This window comes from Mytilus edulis, chromosome 10, assembly GCF_963676685.1.
Source record: "Mytilus edulis chromosome 10, xbMytEdul2.2, whole genome shotgun sequence".
Classification (NCBI taxonomy): domain Eukaryota; kingdom Metazoa; phylum Mollusca; class Bivalvia; order Mytilida; family Mytilidae; genus Mytilus; species Mytilus edulis.
Genome location: NC_092353.1, coordinates 54980623 through 55005322, shown reverse-complemented (window position 1 = coordinate 55005322; position 24700 = coordinate 54980623). Strand labels below are relative to the sequence as shown.

The following is a 24700-nucleotide window of genomic DNA, read 5'->3' as shown; positions in this document are numbered from 1 at the left end:
TTGAGAAGATTCTAACGTTAATTTGGATATAAGTGCTAATGAGAGATACACTTAAACGATACAAAAAAAAACAAACATGATTATGGATCATTATTCACACATCACACTACATCATCTTTTTAACTTTTAAAAAAACTATAAAAAAACACCATGGGTATCATACTTATCTAATGTGTCCATTCCCTAATTACATCTTACATAAAATTTGTACATGTTGTATGTTATACATTTCAAAATTTGTATGGATTACAGATATTTATAGATTTAAAATTATGACCATTTTATCTGTTAGACTAAAAGTAAATTGTTCGCAACATGCCAATGGAGTTCACGACTTCACGTCCTCATATGCCCTTTGTTTCATTTACTCATTGAAAATGCCCTTTTGTTTTTTAAATGTTAAAATATTTTCCTTTGGCATGGTACACTTTCAAAAACTCTGAAGCCCTTTTATTTTGGATTTGGTCACTAATACATGTGTGAAATAAGATTTGTTCCTGGTTATTGCCATTTAATACGGTTACGTATCTAAATATTAACACAGCTCAATTTTGAAATGTTGAGAGATAAATCAATAATATACATGGGAAAATGTGACACTTTTTTTAGCTGAAATTAATTATATATTATATGGTATGTGTTCTGCTCAGTGTCGAAGGTCATATGGTGATCCTGACCTATGAGTGCTTTATTTCAATCTGTGAAAATAATAATTATACAGAAATTGATCAAGATATTGAGAAATGAATTGAGAATTTTTTTTAAAGAAAAGGGGAAGAGGCTGAACATAGTGGCCTGACAGTAAAATATTAAATAAATACACTTAAAATAACCAAATATGGGCTATAAAACATGGCTGGGCTAAATCTGCCCATGGGGAAAAAAGTTGCAGAATGTATTCTACAAGTCACACCAAGACAGTCAAGATTGTGTGTTTGACTTTGTGAATTTGGTTCATAAGTTTTTCTCGGTTCTTGTTTTTATATAGACTGTTCCGTTTTCCTGTATGAATGGTTTAACACTGGTCATTATTTTGGCCCTTTATAGCTTGCTGTGACCACTTGCCGTTGTTAATTAAATCAATCAAATACTTTACCCTGAAGTGGATGGACAAAGTGTTGAACAGACTGAAGAAGGAACAAATAGATGCATGTCCTAGCAGACGCTGCTCAGTGTACATAATTAAATTTTTATACTGTGGATTCATTCGTATTCTTTGGATACCAATTTTCGTGGATTTCAAGGGTACAGAGAACCATGAATTTAAGGTGGTACCTAACACTACAGGGAGATAACTCTGTAAAATCAGCTAAACGTTTTAATTACGTTGTGGTGTTAAGGGAATGTTAAGCTTTTCAATGATCAAATTAAGTGTTTATCAAACTGCTATATAACCAGTGTAATTTTTCTGATAAAACGGTTGGTTCAAATTTTCTAAAATTTTTACATTTTTATCAAAGGGTCAAAGTAAATACTTTGTCAAAATTTTAAGAAAATTAAACGAGCCAAATTAATTTTAGTTAAAGTGTTGGGTACCACCTTAAAAATCTTTATACTGTAGATTCATTCATATTCTTTGGATACCAATTTTCGTGGATTTCAAGGGTACAGAGAACCATGAATTTAAGGTGGTCCCTAACACTACAGAGAGATAACTCTGTAAAGTTAGTTAAACGTTTTAATTACGTTGTGTTGTAAAAGGGATATTAAGATTCTCAATGATAAAAATTAGTGTTTGTCAAATTGCTATATAACCAGTGTATTTTTTCAATTCATTGGTTCAAATTTTTTGAAATTTTTATATTTTTGTTAAAGCGTCAAAGTAAATACTTTGTCAAAATTTTATGAATATTAAACAAGCCAAATTAATCTAAGTGAAGGTGTTGGGTACCACCTTAAATTTTCACGAAGTAATGTTTGTAGACTTTGCCAAAACCATGAAATTAGATATTCATGAAAATGCAAGCTTCCCTCAATCCAAGAAAATATATGAATACACTGACAGTATTTGGTGAATTTCAGAATGCTTTATACATTGTGTTACCTTTACAAGTTCTTCCCCCTTATAACTTTGTCTTGCTTTTCTCAAATCATTTAAAAATCTTTCTTTCTGATGAGCACTGTAAAAAAAAATATATGCTGTTTTCAAAATATATAAATAACATCTTTGAAAGTCCAATTTATCCTAATACATCATTGACACATGTTATGAACCTATCTTTAAGTGCATACCACTGAAAGTAAATATCATAATATGACGTAGCATTCCAGTCTAAGACAAGCTTTTGACACATCCAATCAATTATATGCTGTACAGTCTACCTGTCACATCCAATCTACTATAAGCTGTACAGCCTACATGTCCCATCAAATCTATCATTTTGGCTTTGCAGCCTACCTGTCTCATCAAATCTATTATTAGCTTTGCAGCCTACCTGTCCCATCCAATCAATTATTAGCTGTACAGCCTACCTGTCTCATCCAATTTATTATAAGCTTTGCAGCCTACATTTTGTACCTGTCTCATCCAATTAACTATTAGCTGTACAGCCTACATGTCCCATCAAATCTATTATTAGCTGTACAGCCTATCAGTCTCACCCAATCTATTTTTAGCTTTGCACCCTACGTGTCTCATCCAATCTATTATTAGCTTTGCAGCCTACCTGTCTCGTCCAATCTATTATTAGCTTTGAAGTCTAGCAGTTCCATTCAGGCTATTCATGCTATAATAACACTTTGCAGCCAACCTATCCCATTTTAGCATGTATCAAATTTGTATCCTACCTTCCTTATCCAATCTATTATTAGTTTTGCAGCCAACCTGTCTCATCCAATCTATTATAAACTTTGCAGCCTACCTGTCTCGTCCAAACTTTTATTAGCTTTGAAGTTGATTTGCATCCTACTTGTCCCATCTTGAGCATGTATTAGATTTGTAGCCTACCATCCTTATCCAAAATATTAATAGATTTGCATCCTACCTGTTTAATCTAAAGCTATTACTCCAGTTACAGACTTTCTATCCTATATAAGTAATTATTCAGTGGACAAATTACAGGCCTAAGGTCTAATGAGGAAAGTAACCACTGAGTTTGTGCAATCGATAATCAAATTAACTTAATTGTAATCTAAGTTGTTTCCCGATTTATAAAAATATGCTTGAAGTTTCATATTTAAATTCTAATATTTCATAATATTCCACATAAATTTTTCATCACATTTATGGCATTTGCCTGAAATCAATATTATCCCAAAATACACTTCTGTAACAAACCAATACATTTAAATTCATCCTTGTGATAACTGACTTGAAATAAATTTAAAATATATACCTTTCTTTAGGTAAATAGATAGCTAAAAGGGGGGTAGAGATTTAAAAAAATATATATCATTTCCTCTTAGTTATGCAAATAATCAAGGCTATTGACATTTAACAAATTCACAATTGATTAAAACATGTAAAATCATCTTTAAGTGTAATAACAAGAAGTTAGATAAGACAAAATTCATGCACTAAAAGGGGGTAGAGATTTAAAAAATATTATATATCATTTCCTCTTAGTTATGCAAATAATCAAGGCTATTGACATTTAACAAATTCACAATTGATTAAAACATGTAAAATCATCTTTAAGTGTAATAACAAGAAGTTAGATAAAACAAAATTCATGCAATAAAAAAAATCATTTTTAAAAAAATTATATAATTACTGTAAATTCAGAAATTATTGCGAGATTTTATAAATGGGAATAGTGCGATTGTATTAGTATCACAATAATAAGACCTTGCATAATGATATCTAACAAATACAATTCTATTAACCTTTTCCTAAAATCGCAATAATTAATCTCCCATTTTTCTTATTTTTCTAAAAATCACAATAATTTCTGAATTTACAGTATTGTTTTCTCAGATCTAAGCTCAGTCCCTCCAAAAAAATATTTCCTTACATATTTTCTTTCTGTAATTCTATCAGTCGTTTCTTCAGTTGATAATATAAAGACATTCCTTTTTCTGGGTGCATACACATATCCTGAGGCAGGGTTGAATTTTCTACAACTACTGGTACACTATTGGCGTCCACTAAATATGGTAGGAATTCAACATTGGCACCACATGATAACTGAAAAATAAAAAAAATAATGTTAACTTAAGTTAAAGTAATATCCCTTAAAACACTTTGGATTTTATATAATAACTGTCAGTTTATTAGCAATTTGTAATGATAACTGAAAATTGAAAAATAAGTATTAACTTATTGCTTTTGCAATATCCATAAAAGTACATTTTTTATTTATCTGTGAGGTCAGTTAATCATCAATTCGTATATTTTCCCTTAGAACTTACTGCCTTATTTATTTATTTTTTTTATTCTGGACAGGACTTGCATCAAAAATATGATCAAGTCTATCAAATTATCATGAATATCATGTAATCCAGTGGACTTATTCTTTTTCAACCAAGTACCTCAGGTATAAGAAATGCCTTGTACTGCTCTAGAAAGCCTTATTTCCTGGCACAGCACGTGCACACAGTTCATTGTAAATTATGACCAGTAGACAATCAAACATTTTCTTTTATATTAATATTAGCTTCCAAATTGAATTACTTCTCATTATTATTCAATTTAATGTCAACTAAGAATTGATGCCAATATCATGTTAAATACATGTATATAAAAAATATTGTGTAATAAAAAATCAATTTTATATGTCCAATCATTTCTTTTTAAACAAAAAAATATTATGAGACAACTTCCATGGAAACTACAATTAATTTTGAATTGAGTTGTGTGCAACTATCATAAATGTTAAAAAAAAAAATATTTCTTCCTTAGAATTTCCTGTGAAATCAATGATTTATGATATGAAATATACATCTAGTTATGTCCATTACATAATCAACTCACCAATGTTGCACTTTAAAATTACATAAAGCATGGTTTTTTTTCAATGAGAAATCAATAAAGTCCAGACAATACATTTATAACAATCTTGGCTTTATCCACCTCAATTTTTACTAATATTAAAGAGATTCATTATAAGAACTTCTGGCCTCAGGCCTATATAATCTCATTGAAATAGAAAACACAGTGCGAAATAGGAAACAGGCATAACCCTTAAAAACATAGAGTAGAAGGGTAAGTCATCTACCAGCTTCTTAGGAATGAAATTCATCAAAGATACTAGGAATAAATATTTGTATGGCAAAAGTATGTTTTAGCTACAAGAGACTCATCAGTGACACTAGAATAAAAATAAAAAGTTAAAACGGCTTAATAAAGTTGAGTATTAAGGACCACAAATTCCAAAGACTTTTGCAAATACAACTAAGGGTATTGTTTCCTAGGGTACAACATCTGGAGTATTTCAATAAATTCAAAGTTTATGACCTCATGAAAGCACACAAGTATTCAGACTACTGGGTTGTTAGGGACGACATCAAAAGTTCAATGTAGGATAAAAAACTTAATTCACATAGTTTTTTCACTGACCCCCCCCCCCCCCCCCCCCCCCCCTTAACTTAATTTGGGAAAAATTGATTTACCAATAGGGATATATGTAAAAATCGATTTTAAATATACAAAACTTGCAGAATTTTAACCCCCCCACCCCCAAACTATTTGATTTAAGTTTTTTATCCTACATCGATCTTTTGATGTCGTCCCTTATACCATTGAAGAGCAATCCACCACCAGCAGTGGCATTGACGTGAAAATATTGCACCTCTTTCTGAGGAAACAAGTGGAAATGTGAGCTACTGCTCACTGATCATACCCCTGCCGCAAGTGGATAATATTAATAGTGTAAAAATATGCAAGTGTTCGGTAAACAGGAAGTTGTCCAGTCATGAATCTGAAAACGCATCACACAGTATAGCTGACTTATATTAACCCTGAAACCAAATTTCAGAAATCCTTGTATTGTAATACCTGAGAAAAATGTGACGAAAGTTTTCAACTTTGCTATAATGTGTAAAATCATACAAGTGTTCGGTAAACAGGAAGTTGTCGAGTGATCAATCTGAAAACGCATCACACAGTATAGTTGACTTATATCAAGCCTGAAACCAAATTTCAGAAATCCTTGTATTGTAGTTCCTGAGAAAAATGTGACGTAAAATTTTCAACTTGGCTATCAGTTGTAAAAAAGATACAAGTGTTCGGTATACAGGAAGTTGTCGAGTGATCAATCTGAAAACCCATCACACGGTATAATTGACTTATATCAAGCCTGAAACCAAATTTCAGAAATCCTGGTAGTGTAGTTCCTGAGAAAAATGTGACGAAAAATATTCATGGGACAGACGGACTGACTGACTGACGAAAGGATGGATGGAAGGACAGACAGAGGTAAAACAGTATACCCCCCTTTTTTTCAAAGTGTGGGTATAAAAAGGACAAGAGACACTTTTGCTATAATTTTTTTTAATCACATCTTCAAACAAACTGGGAAACTAAATTTGTCTTTCTGACTTCATTGATTAAGGTGGTACCTAACACTACAGGGAGATAACTCTGTAAAATCAACTAAACGTTCTAATTACGTTGTGTTGTAAAGGGAATATTAAGCTTTTCAATGATCAAAATTTGTGTTTGTCAAACTGCTATATAACCAGTGTAATTTTTCTGATAAAATGGTTGGTTCAAATTTTTAGAAATTTTTATATTTTTGTCAAAGGGTCGAATTAAATACTTTGTCAAATTTTTTGGAAAATTAAACGAGCCAAATTAATTTTGTTGAAAGTGTTGGGTACCACCTTAAACAAAATACATTTACTGTTCCCCTTTCTACCTATGAAAGCACTGACACTATACATGCTAAAATAAGGGCCTGAATATTTTACAATATATTTCATTTTTATGCATTTACATAATTCATACAACTATGATATATTCTTTCATGCTGTACTAAATTCTTTAGCATTTTACAATAAATCTAAAATAAAAAGATGCGGTTCAATTTTTACAGAAAAAAAAGCTGATGCCATTATTGTGCAGTTCATTAATACAAATCTTTGAATGATGAATGGGACGTTAAGCAACCAACAATCAATCAATCAATTGAATGATGAATGAGAAATGTTTAAAATACAAACATCATTAGAAAGTAGAAAATCAAGCTTACCATATTACGCAGAAATTTTCCAACAACAGATCAGCATGAATATTAAATTGTGAAAGTGTTTGCCTTTTAAAACAAAACATTTTAAATGATACCAAAATAACACAAATTGAGTTTTTTTTTATGATTTTCACACTAAGCTGTTCATGCTGATATAGCTTCTAAAATAATCCAAATCACGCCAGATGATGAATTTTGGATTAAATGATAATGGATAAATCCCGTGTTTCAGACAAATGTAGGTTAATAACACGTCAAATGAATCAAATTTCAATTCTGACACAGAAATAAATGTGAATTTACTTCCATTGTTTGAATTCAACATTTTGATTATGAAATCAAAATATGGAATATTTGCTGCAGAACATTTATTGTTTTTAATAAATGTCATTTTTTTTAATTTTTGGTAAGAAGTTGCCTCCTTGACAATCTTACTACACCTTCCTTTTTTTCAAAATATTGACTAACTTTTACATCTATTTAAGGATATTTTACTTCATAAATGTACTTTACAAATGTATCTTTGGCATAAATCTATATTACAGGCAATTATTTCAACTTTCAAGTTATTTTTGATTATGGAATTTGCATAACTTCTTGTGCTTGAAATTTTAATAAATTCATGTTTATTTTGTATTATAATGTTTCTAGAAGCCCATATTTACATCTAAAGTATCTGTGTGTATACATTGTACATACAATTTAAGTGAGTTTTTTTTTTTTGATAGGAGCTGTGAACAAGAAATATTCATAAGCAATTGTATAAATAAAGCTGAACTGGTCAAATTTTCACTCCTCAACATTTGGTTACCTGTGCCATGGTTTGTTCGCTAAAAACGAAAAATCAGTACTCTCCCAAAATATTTTATTTACTTTTCCATAGGTAATAAAACAAATTACATCCCAGCTCCTTTGTTCTATGTGGGGTGATCTGAGCCGGATCACCCCTACCAGATCACCCCAGTTTAAGTTTCTTTGTTGTGCATGCTTTCCTTTGTTCTGTAACATTTTGGCGGGAATGACAAATCCAGTATAAAACTTATAATTAATTATACGGAGAAGACTATCTATCAAAATTCACGTAGAAAAAATCCAGTGTATATGCTGGGGTTCGAACTCAAGACCTTTAGCATATCAAGCCACGACACATAACACTACACCAGGACAACTGGATACGAACTATCAGAAATTTAACATACTTAAAGGAAGCAAGATATTTTTATAACTGGGGCGAGTTGGCAGACCTTTACTCAGTGGGGTTTAAACCCTTTTCGTTAAATAAATGAGTTGTCAGACTGATTGTTCAATTTGATTTTACACTTTTTCAAAGTTGGGCGAGTCGGTTACAAGAGTGGGGCGATTTTTTCATAAAGTGGCGATATAGTATGGGCCGATTGGCCAGTGGGGCGAGTTGACATAATTTGATATCTACTCATCGTGTTTGGGGGTCATAAAGGGTATACATCATATAGTAATATATAAAGTATATCATAATGGTTGTGTGGCGTTCTAAACTAGATTTTATGAATTGTAAATGGTTTTTCGTCTATTCTTAATCAGCTGGGATGTAAAATAGTTATCCCATTCGGACTTGGTGTGTCAGTGTAAGATCACCCTCTGGCCTCCGGCCATCGGGATGATCTTACACTGACACACCGCGTCCTTATGGGATAACTATTAAAGTAATACTGGTTAAATGGTTCACTAAACAAGTGAACAAATTTCAACTATTGTTCCTTGAACACACTTAACTTAATTATAAGTGGAAAAATTTTGATTTCCTTTCAACATTTTTGCACGTATATAGATTTTATTAAAATGGTTTGAATATATATATTGACAGGGATCATGAGTCAGTACATGATGCAAGGATTCCTGCACACTTTAACCAGATGCTCCACAGGGTGCAGTTTTATACGACTGCAGAGGTTGAACCCTGAACAGTTGTGGCAAGTATGAACACAACATTCAACCTGGATTCAGCTCTGAATTTGGATTGTGATTAAATACTTGACACAGCATAGGTTTCTGACACAGAATGAACGTGGTCTTATGAACTTAAAACTTTTTTTTTGCTTTTGAGAAATTCACTATGCCATGTATGCTGGTGAATATTAATCCTCTATCAAAAAAAAGTTTGGGGAAATTTTCTTTTTATTTCTTAAATCTGAAATGAGAAAAATTGAACTTTATAAAGGGACATAACTCAAGAACTGTAAAAGTGAAGCTGCCAAAAATTGAACTTAAACTGAGTTTAGAGGTAATAAGCATTATATACACATTTTATTAAATTTAGTTGAGACAAACTTAGGTTAAGAGAACAGAAACGAAAAAATTCTTCAATTCTTCCACTTGTAAATGGGCATAACCCTAGAATGGTAATCAAAGTGCTTGTAATCACTGAATGGTAAAGATTGTTTTAATTCATCAGTTGGTAGTAAAAGTGCATTGTATATTGTATATAGCATTGATTTAAGTTGATTCAACTACTATTCTGGACAAAGAAAGATAACTCCAATTTTCAAAGAATATTTCATAAAATATTGGTATTAGGTGATTCAACAACCATTCTGGACAAAGAAAGATAACTCAAATTTATTGTCTTGAAACTACAAAAATGCTTGTTTTTGACCTTTTATTCCTAGACTGTTTGCCCCATAACCCTTAAAATATATTCCAACCTTCTACTTATGGTATTGAACATTGTGGTACAATTTCAGAACAATTGAAATACTTATACACAACTTATGGTCCTGACACTAGATATATGCTTGTTTTGGGCCCTTTGGGCCATTAATTCCTAAACCTTAGGGACCATAACCCCAAAATCAATCCCAAGCTTCCTTTTGTGGTTATAAACATTATGTTAATATTTTATTGATTTCTATTTACTTATACTAAAGTTATTATCTGGAAACCATCCGTCTTCGGACGACGCTGACAACGAAGCCGACGCCGGCGACGATGTGATACCAATATACGAACACAAAAATTTTGCAGTTGTATATAAATAGGATTTAGGGGATCCATGTCAAATGATAACATATAAAAGATGTGGTAGTGGCGGATCCAGAGCGGGTGATGGGGTTTCTGGGGTTTTGGAACCCCCATTTTTTGGGACCATCAATGCATTTGAATTGGGGCATATAGTTAGAGACATATAGTGGGACCCCCTCCCCCCTCCATATTTAAAAAAATGGCTGGATCAGCTCCTGTGTGGTTTGAGTGCCAATGAGACAAATCTCCATCCAAGTCACAATTTGTAAAAGTATATACATGTATACTGTAAATTCAGATATATTTGCCAGGTTTTTATTATTGCAAAATATGTGACAGGCATAATTTCTGAATTTACAGTAGTTTCTCTAATGCCTCATTTTTAATTAAAATGTTGCATAAATTTAGCCTTCAGTATCTTTTTACTACAGACAGTCAGGTCTACCCAATAATAAAGTTCTTTCCATTCACAACCAATTAATTTATTTTTGTGGGTAGCAGTTTTTATAGATTGAGAAAACTTTTGTTGATATTTTATTGCATGATTTTGCCAAACTTTGCATACATTTCTAAAGAAAACTTATTTTTCATTGCAGATTTAAGTTTGTTTAGTCTATTACCATGAATTTCATGTAAGTTGGTATCCAACAGCCAGAAAAATTATAAAATGAGTTGACACACCTAGATTTTTATGCTTAGTAACACAATCATGACAATACTCATAATTAACTGACATTTTAACAAATGATTTATAAACTGGTATTTCAATTTTCAATTTTAAGCTTCCTTGAATTTTTTACATTCCGTGTTTCAAACTTCCTTAAATTGTTCATTTTTATTTCCCTTAATTTTTCATTATTTAACTTCCTTAAAATATGTAAAATCTTCAATAATCCAAAATAAATAAATGCCAAAAGAAATCAATCACTTGTTTTTTAAATCAGGATTTCTTTCTTTATAATGCATCACTAAAACTTCTGACGCAATTAGCATTTTTTTTACAAAGTGAATTATTTCCAGAAGAATGACATTTACATTTGTTCTTTTTTTAATATTTTTTACAAAGTGAATGATTTTCCATATTTACAGAAGAATGACATTTACATTAGTTCTTTTTACATTGTCTCATTGTGACATTCAGCTCAATGGTATACAGTCTCAATGGCACAGTCTCAATGACACACTCTCAATGACAAAGTCTCAATGACACATTGTCTCAATGACATTCAGCTCAATGGTATACAGTCTCAATGGCACAGTCTCAATGACAAAGTCTCAATGACACACTGTCTCAATGACATTCAGCTCAATGGTATACAGTCTCAATGGCACAGTCTCAATGACACACTCTCAATGACAAAGTCTCAATGACACATTGTCTCAATGACATTCAGCTCAATGGTATACAGTCTCAATGGCACAGTCTCAATGACAAAGTCTCAATGACACACTGTCTCAATGACATTCAGCTCAATGGTATACAGTCTCAATGGCACAGTCTCAATGACACACTCTCAATGACAAAGTCTCAATGACACATTGTCTCAATGACATTCAGCTCAATGGTATACAGTCTCAATGGCACAGTCTCAATGACAAAGTCTCAATGACACACTGTCTCAATGACATTCAGCTCAATGGTATACAGTCTCAATGGCACAGTCTCAATGACACACTCTCAATGACACACTCTCAATGACAAAGTCTCAATTATATTCAGCTCAATGGTATACAGTCTCAATGGCACAGTCTCAATGACACACTCTCAATGACAAAGTCTCAATGACATTCAGCTCAATGGTATACAGTCTCAATGGCACAGTCTCAATGGCACACTCTCAATGACAAAGTCTCAATGACACACTGTCTCAATGACATTCAGCTCAATGGCACAGTCTCAATGACACACTCTCAATGACAACTTCTCAATTACATATTATCTCAATGACACACTATATCAATAATATACTGTCTCAATGGAATTCTATCTAAATGACACACTGTTTCAATGACCTACCTCCTCAATGTCATAAGTCTCAATGACATACTGCCTCAATGACATTTTTCTAAATGACATGTGTTCAGGACTGTTCATTAGAAGTTCGCGGTACCGCTAGGTATGTATTGTAGCGTCACGCTACTTATGACGTTGAGATTTATGTGCAAATGGAGTTTAGAATCATTACAAGTAGAAACAGCTAGTATTTCTTATTGTGCCTAAAAAGTCTGATAATACCACTCTAAGATGTTTACCCAAATTCCCTTATATTCATAAACACAAACGTACATGTAACTGTGTTGTCAAAAAGCAACACTTCAGATAATTTGGTTATCATTTTGTTCCACAGTCATTTTCTCCAGTTTAGAGTATAAACCTATAATCTATTTAAACCTTGATGTAACAGAAACAAAAACTTTAATTCCTTGAATCCACCTTTTTCAGTGGCAAACTTAACATTCGTTTCCCTTAGATATTGTGTTCTTGAGTTATTTTATCACATAACTTGAAATCATTGCATCAAATTCATGCAAATAGACTGGCATGTGCTATTTTTTTCTAATTTCTATACTACAAAAACCTTAAATGATTGGACAAAACTTTAATATATGGATACATATAGGGGGATTGCACGATTCATAAACAAATAAATAGGAAATGTGACCATGGGACAAAGATAATGCCCTCTCTTGCATATAATATAAAGTTATCACTGAGCAATGGTAAAAATGAGGCTACCCAAATTTGTGCTTGATCTGTGTTTTCTGATTATAAGCATTGTGTATAACTTTCATAATATTTGGTTGAGGCAAACTAAAGTTAGAGAACGGAAACGAAAATATCAGCAATTTTTCCCATTTGTAATGGACATTACTCTAGAACAATTAAAGTGACGCCACCAAAATTCAAACTTGATCTGTGTTTTGTGGTTATAAGCATTGTGTATAACATTTGGTTGAGACAAACTAAAGTTTGAGAACTGAAACCAATTTCAGTCTTCACGCCAAGTGGCAGCCCAGGCAGCCCAGGCTGGTAAAATTGCTCTCGGGCCTGTAAAAATTAGACATACAGGCCAACAGAATCTAACTAAAAATTTTCAAAAATTGAGCTGCGGGCCTGTAGATTTAGCAGTTCAGCGTGAAACACTGCAATTTTGGAACGTACATACTTGCATAAGGACTGAAGGAAGGACAAGAGTAATTATAAAACTTAATGCCCCCTCTGCTACTGCTGGGGCATTAAGATCTTCCATGGAATGATTTAAAGCATTTACATGACAACTACTTCACAGGGAAAGACATGGATGTATAAATTGGTGACAAATTGGAATGGTCAATGTGATTATATTGTTATATGAAGCTATGGAAACAACATGGTTAATAATCAAACAGGTTTACAACAATATCTAATGCACCTTTTGTCTGGCATCTCCCATGAATCCCTACAAACAAATAGTGTAAAAATCATTGCCAGACTGTATGTGGTTACTAAATTTATGAAAATCCTTGAAATAAATGTCTTCTTTGCGAAAATGTAAATGTACTGTTAAAATATGATTATCACATACATAGAAAAGACCTCTCATTAATCCTCTTTATAATCTTAATTACATAAAATTTAGCAGGCTATCCAAATTCTTAGAAACGGTTTGTAATTTCATAATTTGTTTGAATTGATCAAATATATTTCAATAAAATTGAAAATGGAAATTGAGAATGTGTCAAGAGACATCAACCCGACCAAAGAGCAGAAAATACCAGAAGGCAACCAATAGCTCTTCAACAGAGCGTGAAAATCCTGCAACCATAGGCAAGCCCCAGCTAGCCCCTAAACAAAAAGGTGTACTAGTTCAGTGGAAATGGAAATGGAAATGTTTTAATCTTTCAATCCTAAGCTGAGAGTTGCTTCAATTTTAAAATTATGACAAAAGTGCTACCTTTATTTCATTTTCAAGATAAGCATATTTTTTTTCCAAGTGAAAAAATGAACGTCAGAGTAAATCATTAACAATGATTAAGTGAAAGGGTGAAACCTTTTAAATTTATCTTACAATGATCTGTCGTGCTCGATACAACATATTTTTATACAACATATTCATGCTTTAAGAAAAACATTATACTGGTATGAAAATACAGGGATGTTATATGTAAATGAACAATCCATCAGACCGAAGAGCAAGGATGTCAACAACAACAGGATACTGCATGATCTTCAACAATGAGCAAACAATATTGGTACCAGACAGTTTAGTTAACTGCATGGTCCTCAACAATAAGCAAAAGGTATACCATGGCCATACAGTTAGCTGTAAAAATGCATGACAAAATGTGAACAATCTACAATTAAATGAAAAAACAAACTGCCTGATCATTGCTAAAAACAAAAAAGAAACATGTATATGACAAACAGCAACCAATTAGAACCACTGAATTACGGTATCCTGACTTACGAAAAACTCAAAAAGAGTGCTATACTAACTTACTTTCAATAAACCCTTTCAAACTGGGATATGTTCATGATGTCTCACCTGCTTGGACATGTTGAAACCAAAAAACAAACAAAAAATCTGATAAATTCTCTCATACTACACATGCTACAGGAAATGATGTGTGCATAAAGGGTCAAAATTACATGTCAAGTACTCCTAACTCTGGCTTGTATCTCAAATTTTAATGACATTCAACTCGAAAGAAAATTCTACAGTTTGGACACAACCACTTCTGAAACTCACCTTAAGTGATAAAGACTGTTCCACATCAGTGTCATAAAATAGGACAATGTTGTGTTTCATGCCCATACTCTGTCGTACACCAATATGATAAAATAAAGCTGACTGTTGCACTGGTATCGTCATATCCACGACCACAACATCAGCATTGTAAAACTCTTCTAACACTGAGGTACTGCCAAAATCTAACTTCTTAAATGGAACATGCTCTAAGCTAGCTTCAACACTGGAATATAAAGCATTATAAGGACTAGAATTGGTATAAACGTTGGTATTTCTAAGGAGGCCAAACAATTCTTGTGATCTGTTTCCTACATATTCTAAATTTTATGCCTACCTTATAAAAAATTTATGGATTTTCTTTTATTAAAATCGATACATTTCTGTTGAAGTATAGAGTATTTACCTACATATCGGTAATCTAAATGACTTTCTTGTATTGTGTTCGCCCTGCAGACATAAACATTTGGAGTACAATTATCATACTCAGACTCAGAATTCAACCAATCAAAATACTGGATTTAGTGTTTCAAGCCAAAACTTGATTGTACAATGTCACATGAATGTATTCCCAAACACTGAGTTAAGTTTTATGACTAACAGCCATGCAGAATGGTTTACCCTCCTTCCCTCCCCTATATTACATATTAGATGTTAATTATACACTTACCTTTTGCAAACCTTTTCTAAGACACATAAGGCTGCCCTTCTTGGGGAATCGATTGCCCCTAGGTTTGTTGTAGCTGTTACAGACTGTCTATCCACATTGGGTGTGGTTTTACCCCAGCTGTCAAGCACACAAACTACTTTCATCTTCCTGAAATTTAATATAATAGTGAGAGGTTTAGCCAGCTATAAAACCAGGTTTAATCCATCATTTTTTTACATAAGAAAATGTGTGTACCAAGTCAGTAATATGGCAGTTGTTATATCCATTCATTAGATGTGTTTGAGCTTTGAACTTGCCATTTGTTTAGGGTCTTTCTGTTTTGAATTTTCCTATTTTCAATATTTTTGTTGTTTACTTCTTATAAACTGAAGGTAAAAATTGCTTTTTCCTAATGAAATATGTATGACTTCAAAAAAGTACATTTCGACTTAAAGTATTATTTTTTAGTTCTATTCCCAAACTGCGAAAATTGACCTATTTATACTATGTATACAAGTTCACAAAAATACACAAACAGTAACTTACATAAACATAATAAAGAACAATAAAAACATGCAATTTCCAGTACCATCTTACTTTCAACATTCAGAGAACATAAAAAACGGGGAAACCTACCTCATAAGATATTTTGATTCCAATTAACTTAAAGATCGTGAAGATATGAGTGCTTATTATGTTTCAACAGAACTTTATCTTTAAAGTTGGTCGATAAAGACTTCAAGATGAATGACATTAAGGTGTGATTTAGACAATTCATTAACACCATTGTGACCATAGCACCTCTTTTATCTATTGAAATGTCAACTTCCTAGATCCACCTCCTTTATAACATGTATAAGATTGAGAATAATGAAATGGGGAATGTGTCAGACAACAACCTTACCAAAGAGCTGAAATCATGTTTATGTTTGATATTCATTCAAAATGTTACATTACTATAACATTTGTCTTGTACTTTAAATGTCTTTGGAGTCTTTTGAGTTGTTTGGTTGTTTTATTGCATGTATAACTTCATCTATCTTACATGTTGAAGACAGCAGGAAGATCAGTAAAGGGGAGGGGATTGGAAAAGCTCCTTAAAGTTAAAGCCCATAATTTTAATTCAGTGATTTTTTGGTTAACATTTTTTTGGTACAATTTTTTATCTGATTTTGAAGTCACCTCCCGCTTTTGAGGCAAACATGCTTGATGAGCCCCTTTTCAAAACTCATTGACCAATCACTGGCACTGTCTGATGAACGTTTTGTCAATCTTTTTTTGAATACATGTATGTTAATCAAAATATTTGTAAGGCCAAATATAAAAGTATGTGTGGTTCCAGTTACATCTGAAAAAAAGTTAGGGTAGGTAGGTAGGTTTTTTTTTAATTTTATGGGTTTTGTTTACATTGAGTCTATGGGAGCAACATTCTAACTTTAACAGTGCTTATTGAAAAAAGACAATAAAATCTTTCGGGTAGGCTATTTTTGAGGCGAAAAAGTATGGAAGGTAGGGTTACTGGAACCACACATATATTTTTATTTGGCCTAATCCTCATAATCATTGATAAAAGATTTAAAAAAGACAATGTACCCTTAAAGGAAAACCTTACAATTTTTTAAAAACAGAATATGCATATATCATGTATATACATGTATATGCAAGGTCATGTACTACACGTACAAATGAACCTCTATACTATATTTGAATTTTTGCCATCATTAGTGCAATGTAATTGGGTTGACAAAATCTTTGGGTCATTTAACCACAACTTTGAAAAAATAAAAGAAATATGATCGCAATCTTAACTTCACTGTTTATAACTACAATGTCTAGTTCCAACTGAATGCACACATTCTAGTATATATATATATAACCTATATTGTGATTTTTAAAGTGCATGAAAACAATTGTTCTTTGAGGTTATTATATCAACAACAACAATATAAATATGTTTATGTAACACAAAAGACGCTAATGAATGTCAATGCAGAATCTATTACCAATTGTTACAATTATGCCAAATGTCATTGTCCTTATTAAAACATAAACATGATCCTAAAACATCAACATGATTCCATGATCGATAAATACAGTCGTGGTGTCAGAAATGTAAACAAAATGATTTAAACTCAACATCAGTCGCAGCTGGTCGATAAAGTAAACAAACTTTGCAAGAAAAAAACACATTGTTTACTTTATAGTTATCTGCAGTGTATCTTCTTAGGGTGTCAAGTTAAATTAGATAATTATTCATTTTGTATTCTTAGGAAAAGAGATTAAAAATTCCCTACCTGTTACATGTATGTAACATCTTCAAATCTTTATTTCCCATCTTCACAAACAATCTATTTCAAGTCTATTTAATATTGAATATTGCCCTCCCATTAATAAGACATTTCTTGGAATTTCTATGTAGTAATTAGATATAGGTTTAAAATTAAGAACATGATAAAGGGACACAACTCCAACCTATGCAAGAATCTATCATGTCACATGTTGTTTGCAGTCAACAGTAGTCTTTTGTTAAAAGCATCCAAATCTAGCACTCTGTCATTAAATCTTAAGGTGTTATCAGTATATTGGTTAACCCAACATCATGTGTGCTTATAGATAATTGAACATCACATCAAACATGATGTATCTAGACTGCATGTTCTTAAGAGGCTGTCCAAGTAAATATCAGGCAAATCCTATGATATGGGTGGCACACATTTAATTTTTTTCCCACTTAATTTTTGGTTCCAATGCCATGTTTATATCATACAAAGGATGTATGTGTCAAAGATATTTTTGAATCAACAGTGGATGGCTCAAAAAATGATTTTAAGTTCACTTACAATGCAACAAAATTTTGTACAAAATGAAGAGTTATCTCCCCTTTTCAATGAATTTTCAGTGCTTTTTATGTATTTTTTTTTCTCTTTATTTGTTGCAGTTAATAAAAACACAAAATTTAACTTTGAGAAAGAATGAATTTGTGATATGAAATAGATAAAAAAAAAAATGAAAACAAAATATGTCATGTGCCATCCACTGCCTGGTTTTTCCATGGACAGCCTCTTAATTATAGAAAGTTCTATTTGCTCATGTTATCCATTTTCCTCAACTCTGAACTGTTTTAATTAAAAGTAAAACAATTTTATACATGTAGGAATATATTTTACTTCAGACTTTGCAAAAATAAAACATTTCAGGTCCTACAACAATTAACTAGAAGTGATCAGAAGTAGTAGTAGTAGTAGTAGTAGTGGGTTTAAAAAGTTATGGCAGACAACTAGTACTACAAGAGATAGAGGCCTATAAATACATTGTATTAATGTTCGATGCTTATGTTTCTACCAGTTTAAACTAGGATGAAACTTGAAAAAACAGCAGGACAGGAGTTTTGAGTAAAAAAATAAGGCAGGATGACAATTTATGTAAAAAAAGTCAGGATAAACTGATAAAAAAAGTAGCCCCCCTCCCCCAAAAAAAGGGAACAACCATTGAACTTCAAAGGGGTACGTTTTTTTTGTCTGAGTCAGACAATTTTTTTTTGCACACAGTGTGAACAATTTTAGGCTTAAATTAAAATATTGTTTGTTTGCAGTTTACCGACCGACCCTTGAAAATCCTCCCGACTGTGAAAATTTTATTGCTTAAATTTGAAGATTTTTTTTTTTAATATTTCTATTGACGCGATCCGGAACTTTGGGTCCTTTTCGGAAATGATTTAAAGTCTGGGTCAATTACGCATTTCAAGTTCGTTTTTTTTTTTAGCTTCCCGTCAAGCGTTCATGTGACCATTTAATGATAAAGCACGTGGAAATTGTTTACAGGTATCCATTGAGACACGGAGGAGTACTTTACGCTGTCATCTCGTGTCAATTTTAAGACAAATAACAAACAAAAAAGTTTATTAGTAAACTGTTTATACAGATTCAGGCACATGTAATGATGTGTGATGATATCATTGACGATGATGCAGCGGATATTCATAACTGACACAATAACCATTCTGTCTCAAACAAATCGGGTACAGAATCTGTGGAGCCTGACTTTATGGAACCAATTTCAGTGGTTAAATAATTCGACAGCAGCTTGAAGTATGGCATATTTTCTACAAATCGTTGTGAAGACGACAAAGATGAAACCATTCCTCCGTGACTTAAATCTTCATGGATATCTGTAAACACGCCTGTGCGGAGGAAGGGCTCATTTGAAATGTTAATGGATATAGATCATGCCAAATCAATAAGAAGCAACCCTAACTACACAAAGATGTAGAGAAAATGAATGGTTAGCTTGAAAAATAAATATACTCTCTCTATATTAAATCGATTGCAATGAGTATGCTCCTTTAGGATAAGCGGGGCTGCCCCACTCATTGCAATTATTCTCTTTCTTACAATATTAAATGAACCCAAACTGTGTGGCCTGTGTGAATTCAATTAAAACATGTCCTTAGGAGCTATGCTGCCAATTTTTTTTATGCATTAAAAACATTTCAGTACAGACCATTTACTTTTAATGGGGTGCTATGGATTTCACCCCATATTTAGATTTCTTTGGTTTTCATTAAAGTCTGGCAAAAATATAACCTTGTCACATATAATTAAATATTGTTAGAAATATGAAAACAGTCGAATGTTTTAATACTTTTTTCAAGTTGCCTTTTTTTCAATTAAATCTTTAATATCTACATTTTTCTGATGAAAATACTCTACTCTTGAAAACATTCTAGTCAAGAAGCATACATGTCTGAATATATTTCTTTAAAACAGTTCTAGTCATAATGACATTCCTTGTTTATAAGTGTTCCAGTATTTAATAATTATACCATATTTTATGTCATAAATTGGATAATGACACTATGTTAAAGTTTCAGTTTTGGTTAAAAAGTTTTTTTTATCTGAAAATGCCTGTTCATTTGATGTTGGTTTTCAGCATGTCCAGTGTTTGTTGTCACGGTTATAAAATGGGTTTTTTTCTTCACAAGAAACTTGGTTTAGTGTAACTGCTTGTTTAAACTGTATTTTGGCTGATAAAATAAAATATTTTTCCTACCTACCGACCCTTTAGTCTGAAGGTACAGTCGGAAAACTTCAAACAAACATATTTTTAAGGTTGGCCTTATTTAGTTTTTCGTCACTATCATGACTATCAATGAAATTTTTTTCTTCAAAATTTTAACACTGTAAGCTACATGTATGTAGAAAATCTGGATCTCCATATTTTTTAGAGTTATCTGCATGGCCACAAATATTTTTTTTTCATTAAATTGGGGATAACAATATTTGTAAAGGAACCCCCCCCCCCCCCTTTTTTTAAAGTTGTTACTTTATCAATTGCTGTTTTGACTGTGACCTTTGAAATATTGACCTTTTATTTTGATCCCCTTTTAATGTCCAATTTAGACCACTTTTCAATTCATTTTCATACAAACTATTTCATGTATACTACCATTTTATAGCCTTTTAACGATGCTTGGGCATAAAACTCCAAAAACAATCAAATATATGTTGATACATGTACATGTCTTTTTTGGTTGTCTGACAGGTACAAGTCAAACAACAGCTACTGGACTTGAACTTTTTATTTTTTATGTACCCGGTTCAAGAGAAATACTACAATGTAACATGACTATACAGCATTAATTTTTGATTTTAATTAGTTTTGATTTCAATAAAATGAAATTTTCTAAATTTAGATATAATCCAATATTCTCTTTAGTTTGTGATTTGTATGTAAAAGTTTCATGTACAGGATTGTTCTACGCAGCTTTTTTTTTTTTTTTAATTTGATGTTTTGATAACAATAAAATGAAATTTTCTAAATTTAGATATACCCAGTAATCCAATATTCTCTTTAGTTTGTCATTACATTTAGAAAATTTCATTTCATTGTTATCAAAACATCAAATTGAAAAAAAAAAAAGTATTCTGCATAGAACAATCCTGTACATGAAACTTTTACATACTAATTTAGTATGTAAAAGTTTCATGTACAGGATTGTTCTATGCAGCTTTTTTTTTTTTTTTATTTGATGTTTTGATAACAATAAAATGAAATTTTCTAAATTTAGATATTCCAATTACATGTACTCTGTTACATGTACATATACATATGAAAATGTAACAAAATATAGATTATAGCGTTTTAGAAGCTTGTCTAATTAGATCTGCACCAGTTCAAACATCACCTGAATAATTTATGAACATGCACAATAGATATAGCATGATCATGAAGATTATAAGCCTTGGTATATATTAGTCAATGAATTTTATCAACTGAATGGAAAAGATAATTGCACATTTATCACAAGCAATATATATCTATGATGGTAAAAGTAATTCTAGCTTTTTTATTAGATTAAAAGAAGTGAAGATCTAATTCTGTAAACCTACATGTAAATATACTAGAATTACATGAAATATGATGCATACAGCTGTACATATTTATAGAATATTATGGAATAAATTGGAACAAGATACATTTGGATACATGTTTTTTCTCAACATTTGCTCAAAGCCATTTAGCATCATGAGTATTTCATGTATTTGATAATTTCTAAAATGACTTTTTTTTTGCAGATTTTGTTAAAGATGTTATGCTATAATTAAAAATAATCAATTTTAAAATTCCTGGTTGACAATTGCAAATGCAAAAATATACATCTTATTATCATACATGTATGTGGTGAGAATACTGAAGCATGTACAGATACACAAGGGTTATCACACTTAGGAATTATAGGGAAATGTAACTTCTTGTAGGCAGCCAGCCTTAGGGCCCTTTATAGCTTGCTGTTAGGTGTAAGCCAAGACTCTCTGTTGAAGAACGTACTTTGTCCTATAATGGTTTACTTTTACAAATTGTGATTTGGATGGAGAGTTGTCTCATTGGCACTTATACCACATCTTCTTATATATCAAGACAAACATGGCGAAATAGGATTAAGACCCAACATGGAAACTTCAGGGAGAAGTGAAGCTCCAACAGGAAGAAGAGGTTCTCACGAGCCTGAATTGCTCACCTGTTTTATTTTGCTTAAATACTTCATCAATGATTATTTTTGCTTTTCAATATAATATTGAATATCTATAATAATATAACTGAAAACTGCAAAATTTCCTTATATTCATCAATTCAGGGGCAATAACTTAAAATTCAGATACCCTTTGCACAAAAATAGACCCAGAACAATGTGAAAGACAGGGATATTGGTTTTTCTCCTTTTGGTCACCTTGCTTTCGATATCCAAATGAACTTTCCAATAAAATAAATTAGTTGCTAGATTTATTCACCTGAGAAACTTTCAAAATAAGGGAAATATGAATTTTAATTATTTTTCAGGGCAAAATAATCAGAATTTTGGGATTTAGCAGAACTATTTAAAAGTGCATTTGTGAATCTCAACAGTAGCAATTTTTGGTAACTTAGTTTTCCAGAAGTTAACAAGTTTCTAGATTGATCCCTCTGAAAATCAGCATATTCAAGGGATGAAATTAACAAACAATTGGATATTCAAAAATTTTGCTAACTTAAAGATGTAAAAACTACACATTATATCAGTGTTCTCCCCAGAGCCTTTTAGCATCATGGTAATGTGATGCTTTAATCTTAAATGTGATGCTATTTGAAATTGTCTTAATAGATTATATTATGGATGTGATGCTATAATTTTTATAAACAAGATGGTATTTCAATTTCCCCTGTTTACCAGGATGCTAAATAAAATATCTGGAGAGAACACTGATTATACATTTTTACTTACATTTACTCTTTATACATGTATATTAGTACATGTAAATCCAAAAATACTTTTTTGGGAGACAGCAAAATTAAATCCCATTTGGACAGGAGTATTATTATTTTTCCAGGCTACATTTTGAAAAAGGGAGGTTTCAATCAAAAGAACACCATAAAATGTTCAGATCTTTTAGAAAAAAACCCGACAAAAACTATAATTTTTAAAAAAGGGGGAAGGGTGTTCAAAACCATAGAGCACCCCTGGCTCTGTTAATGTTGACCCATTTAGGGGATAAACCCCAACATTTTTTGTGCAAAACAGAATATACACCTTAAATATCTCTATTTGTATGTTTGTTTTGTTAAATTCCTCTCTTATCTGTTTGGTTAGAGATCTGTGAGAGTACAATGGAATCTGTGCAACTTAGTAACCTGGGTTATTTTCGTTCTTCGTGATCGGTGTATTTTTGCTATCCTGATCTTTTTTTCTACAGTATTTTTTATATATATATTTTCGTGATCCGTGATCATGGAAATTTATTTTCTGTGAATTGTGATGAGCCACCACGCCTCCTCCCCAAATCATGAGCTTTAATGAAGATGTGTCACTAATGTATGTAAAACAATATTTAAAGAACAATATCCACCTCAACACAAAGGGAGTGCTAGGACAAGGGTAAGTCTGTTATTATATTGGAAGAAGTCAAGAACTAGGGTAGAATAAAGACACCTTTAAATTTTCTTTTTTCAGCCAAACAATCAAAAATTGGAACAAATTACCACCCGATATCTCAAACCAAACCACTACAGACAACTTTAAGGATGCACTCACTCATGAGGTGCTCCTTAAAACATACTCTCATCTGAACTAAATGTGCTTATTGTTTTTATCTTATAGTTATAAAAAAAAATATATATAAAAAATGTAAAAATTGAAACTAATAAAATTGTAAATTTCATAAATAAATAAAAGTAATAAAAAAAAAATGAAATTAACTTAAAGCGACCTCATACAGGCATGCGCCGGAAAGTAATCCTCAAAAAGTTGATGGTATTCCGTAACTAAAGAAGAAGAAGAACCTCCTGGACACTCAGCGAGCAACAAACAAAATTTGTACAATAATATTGGCCAAAAAAAAAACATTCCGCCAAAAATTTTGAAGTCATTGACACAGCGTTGCAAAAGGCATTGTTGTTTGATGCAAATAGTTTAAATGTTGCAGATTCTGAAATAGCGATTCACCTTATTGCTATTAGTACACCATTACTGGACATCACACAAGTTCCCATAAAAATTTGACATCATTATTCAAAATATTTGAATCCAAAATGCAAAAATGATTGTTGTATGACGTCAATAATTCAAACAAGATAGATTCTTGGGTCAGCCAGGAAAAGCAATAAGGTGTACAAGATTGAATATATGTATATTCCATATTGCCATTATTGGTGATTGATTCCTTTAC

The 24700-nt window shown here is 31.8% G+C and overlaps 1 protein-coding gene across 1 annotated transcript in view; it reads right to left on the bottom strand.

The window, feature by feature from the left end:
- The window catches only part of LOC139492165 (mitogen-activated protein kinase kinase kinase 15-like), a 97870-nt gene extending 79936 nt beyond the window's left edge, over positions 1 to 17934 (bottom strand). Inside the window, exons 1-5 of the mRNA XM_071280317.1 lie at positions 17795 to 17934; positions 15522 to 15668; positions 14855 to 15077; positions 3954 to 4126; positions 2045 to 2120 (exon numbers count right to left, since the gene is read on the bottom strand). Coding sequence (XP_071136418.1) covers positions 2045 to 2120; positions 3954 to 4126; positions 14855 to 15077; positions 15522 to 15668; positions 17795 to 17835 — 660 coding nt within the window. The 5' untranslated portion in view covers positions 17836 to 17934. The remainder of the gene's footprint in view (positions 1 to 2044; positions 2121 to 3953; positions 4127 to 14854; positions 15078 to 15521; positions 15669 to 17794) is intronic.
- Positions 17935 to 24700: the final 6766 nt, after the last annotated feature.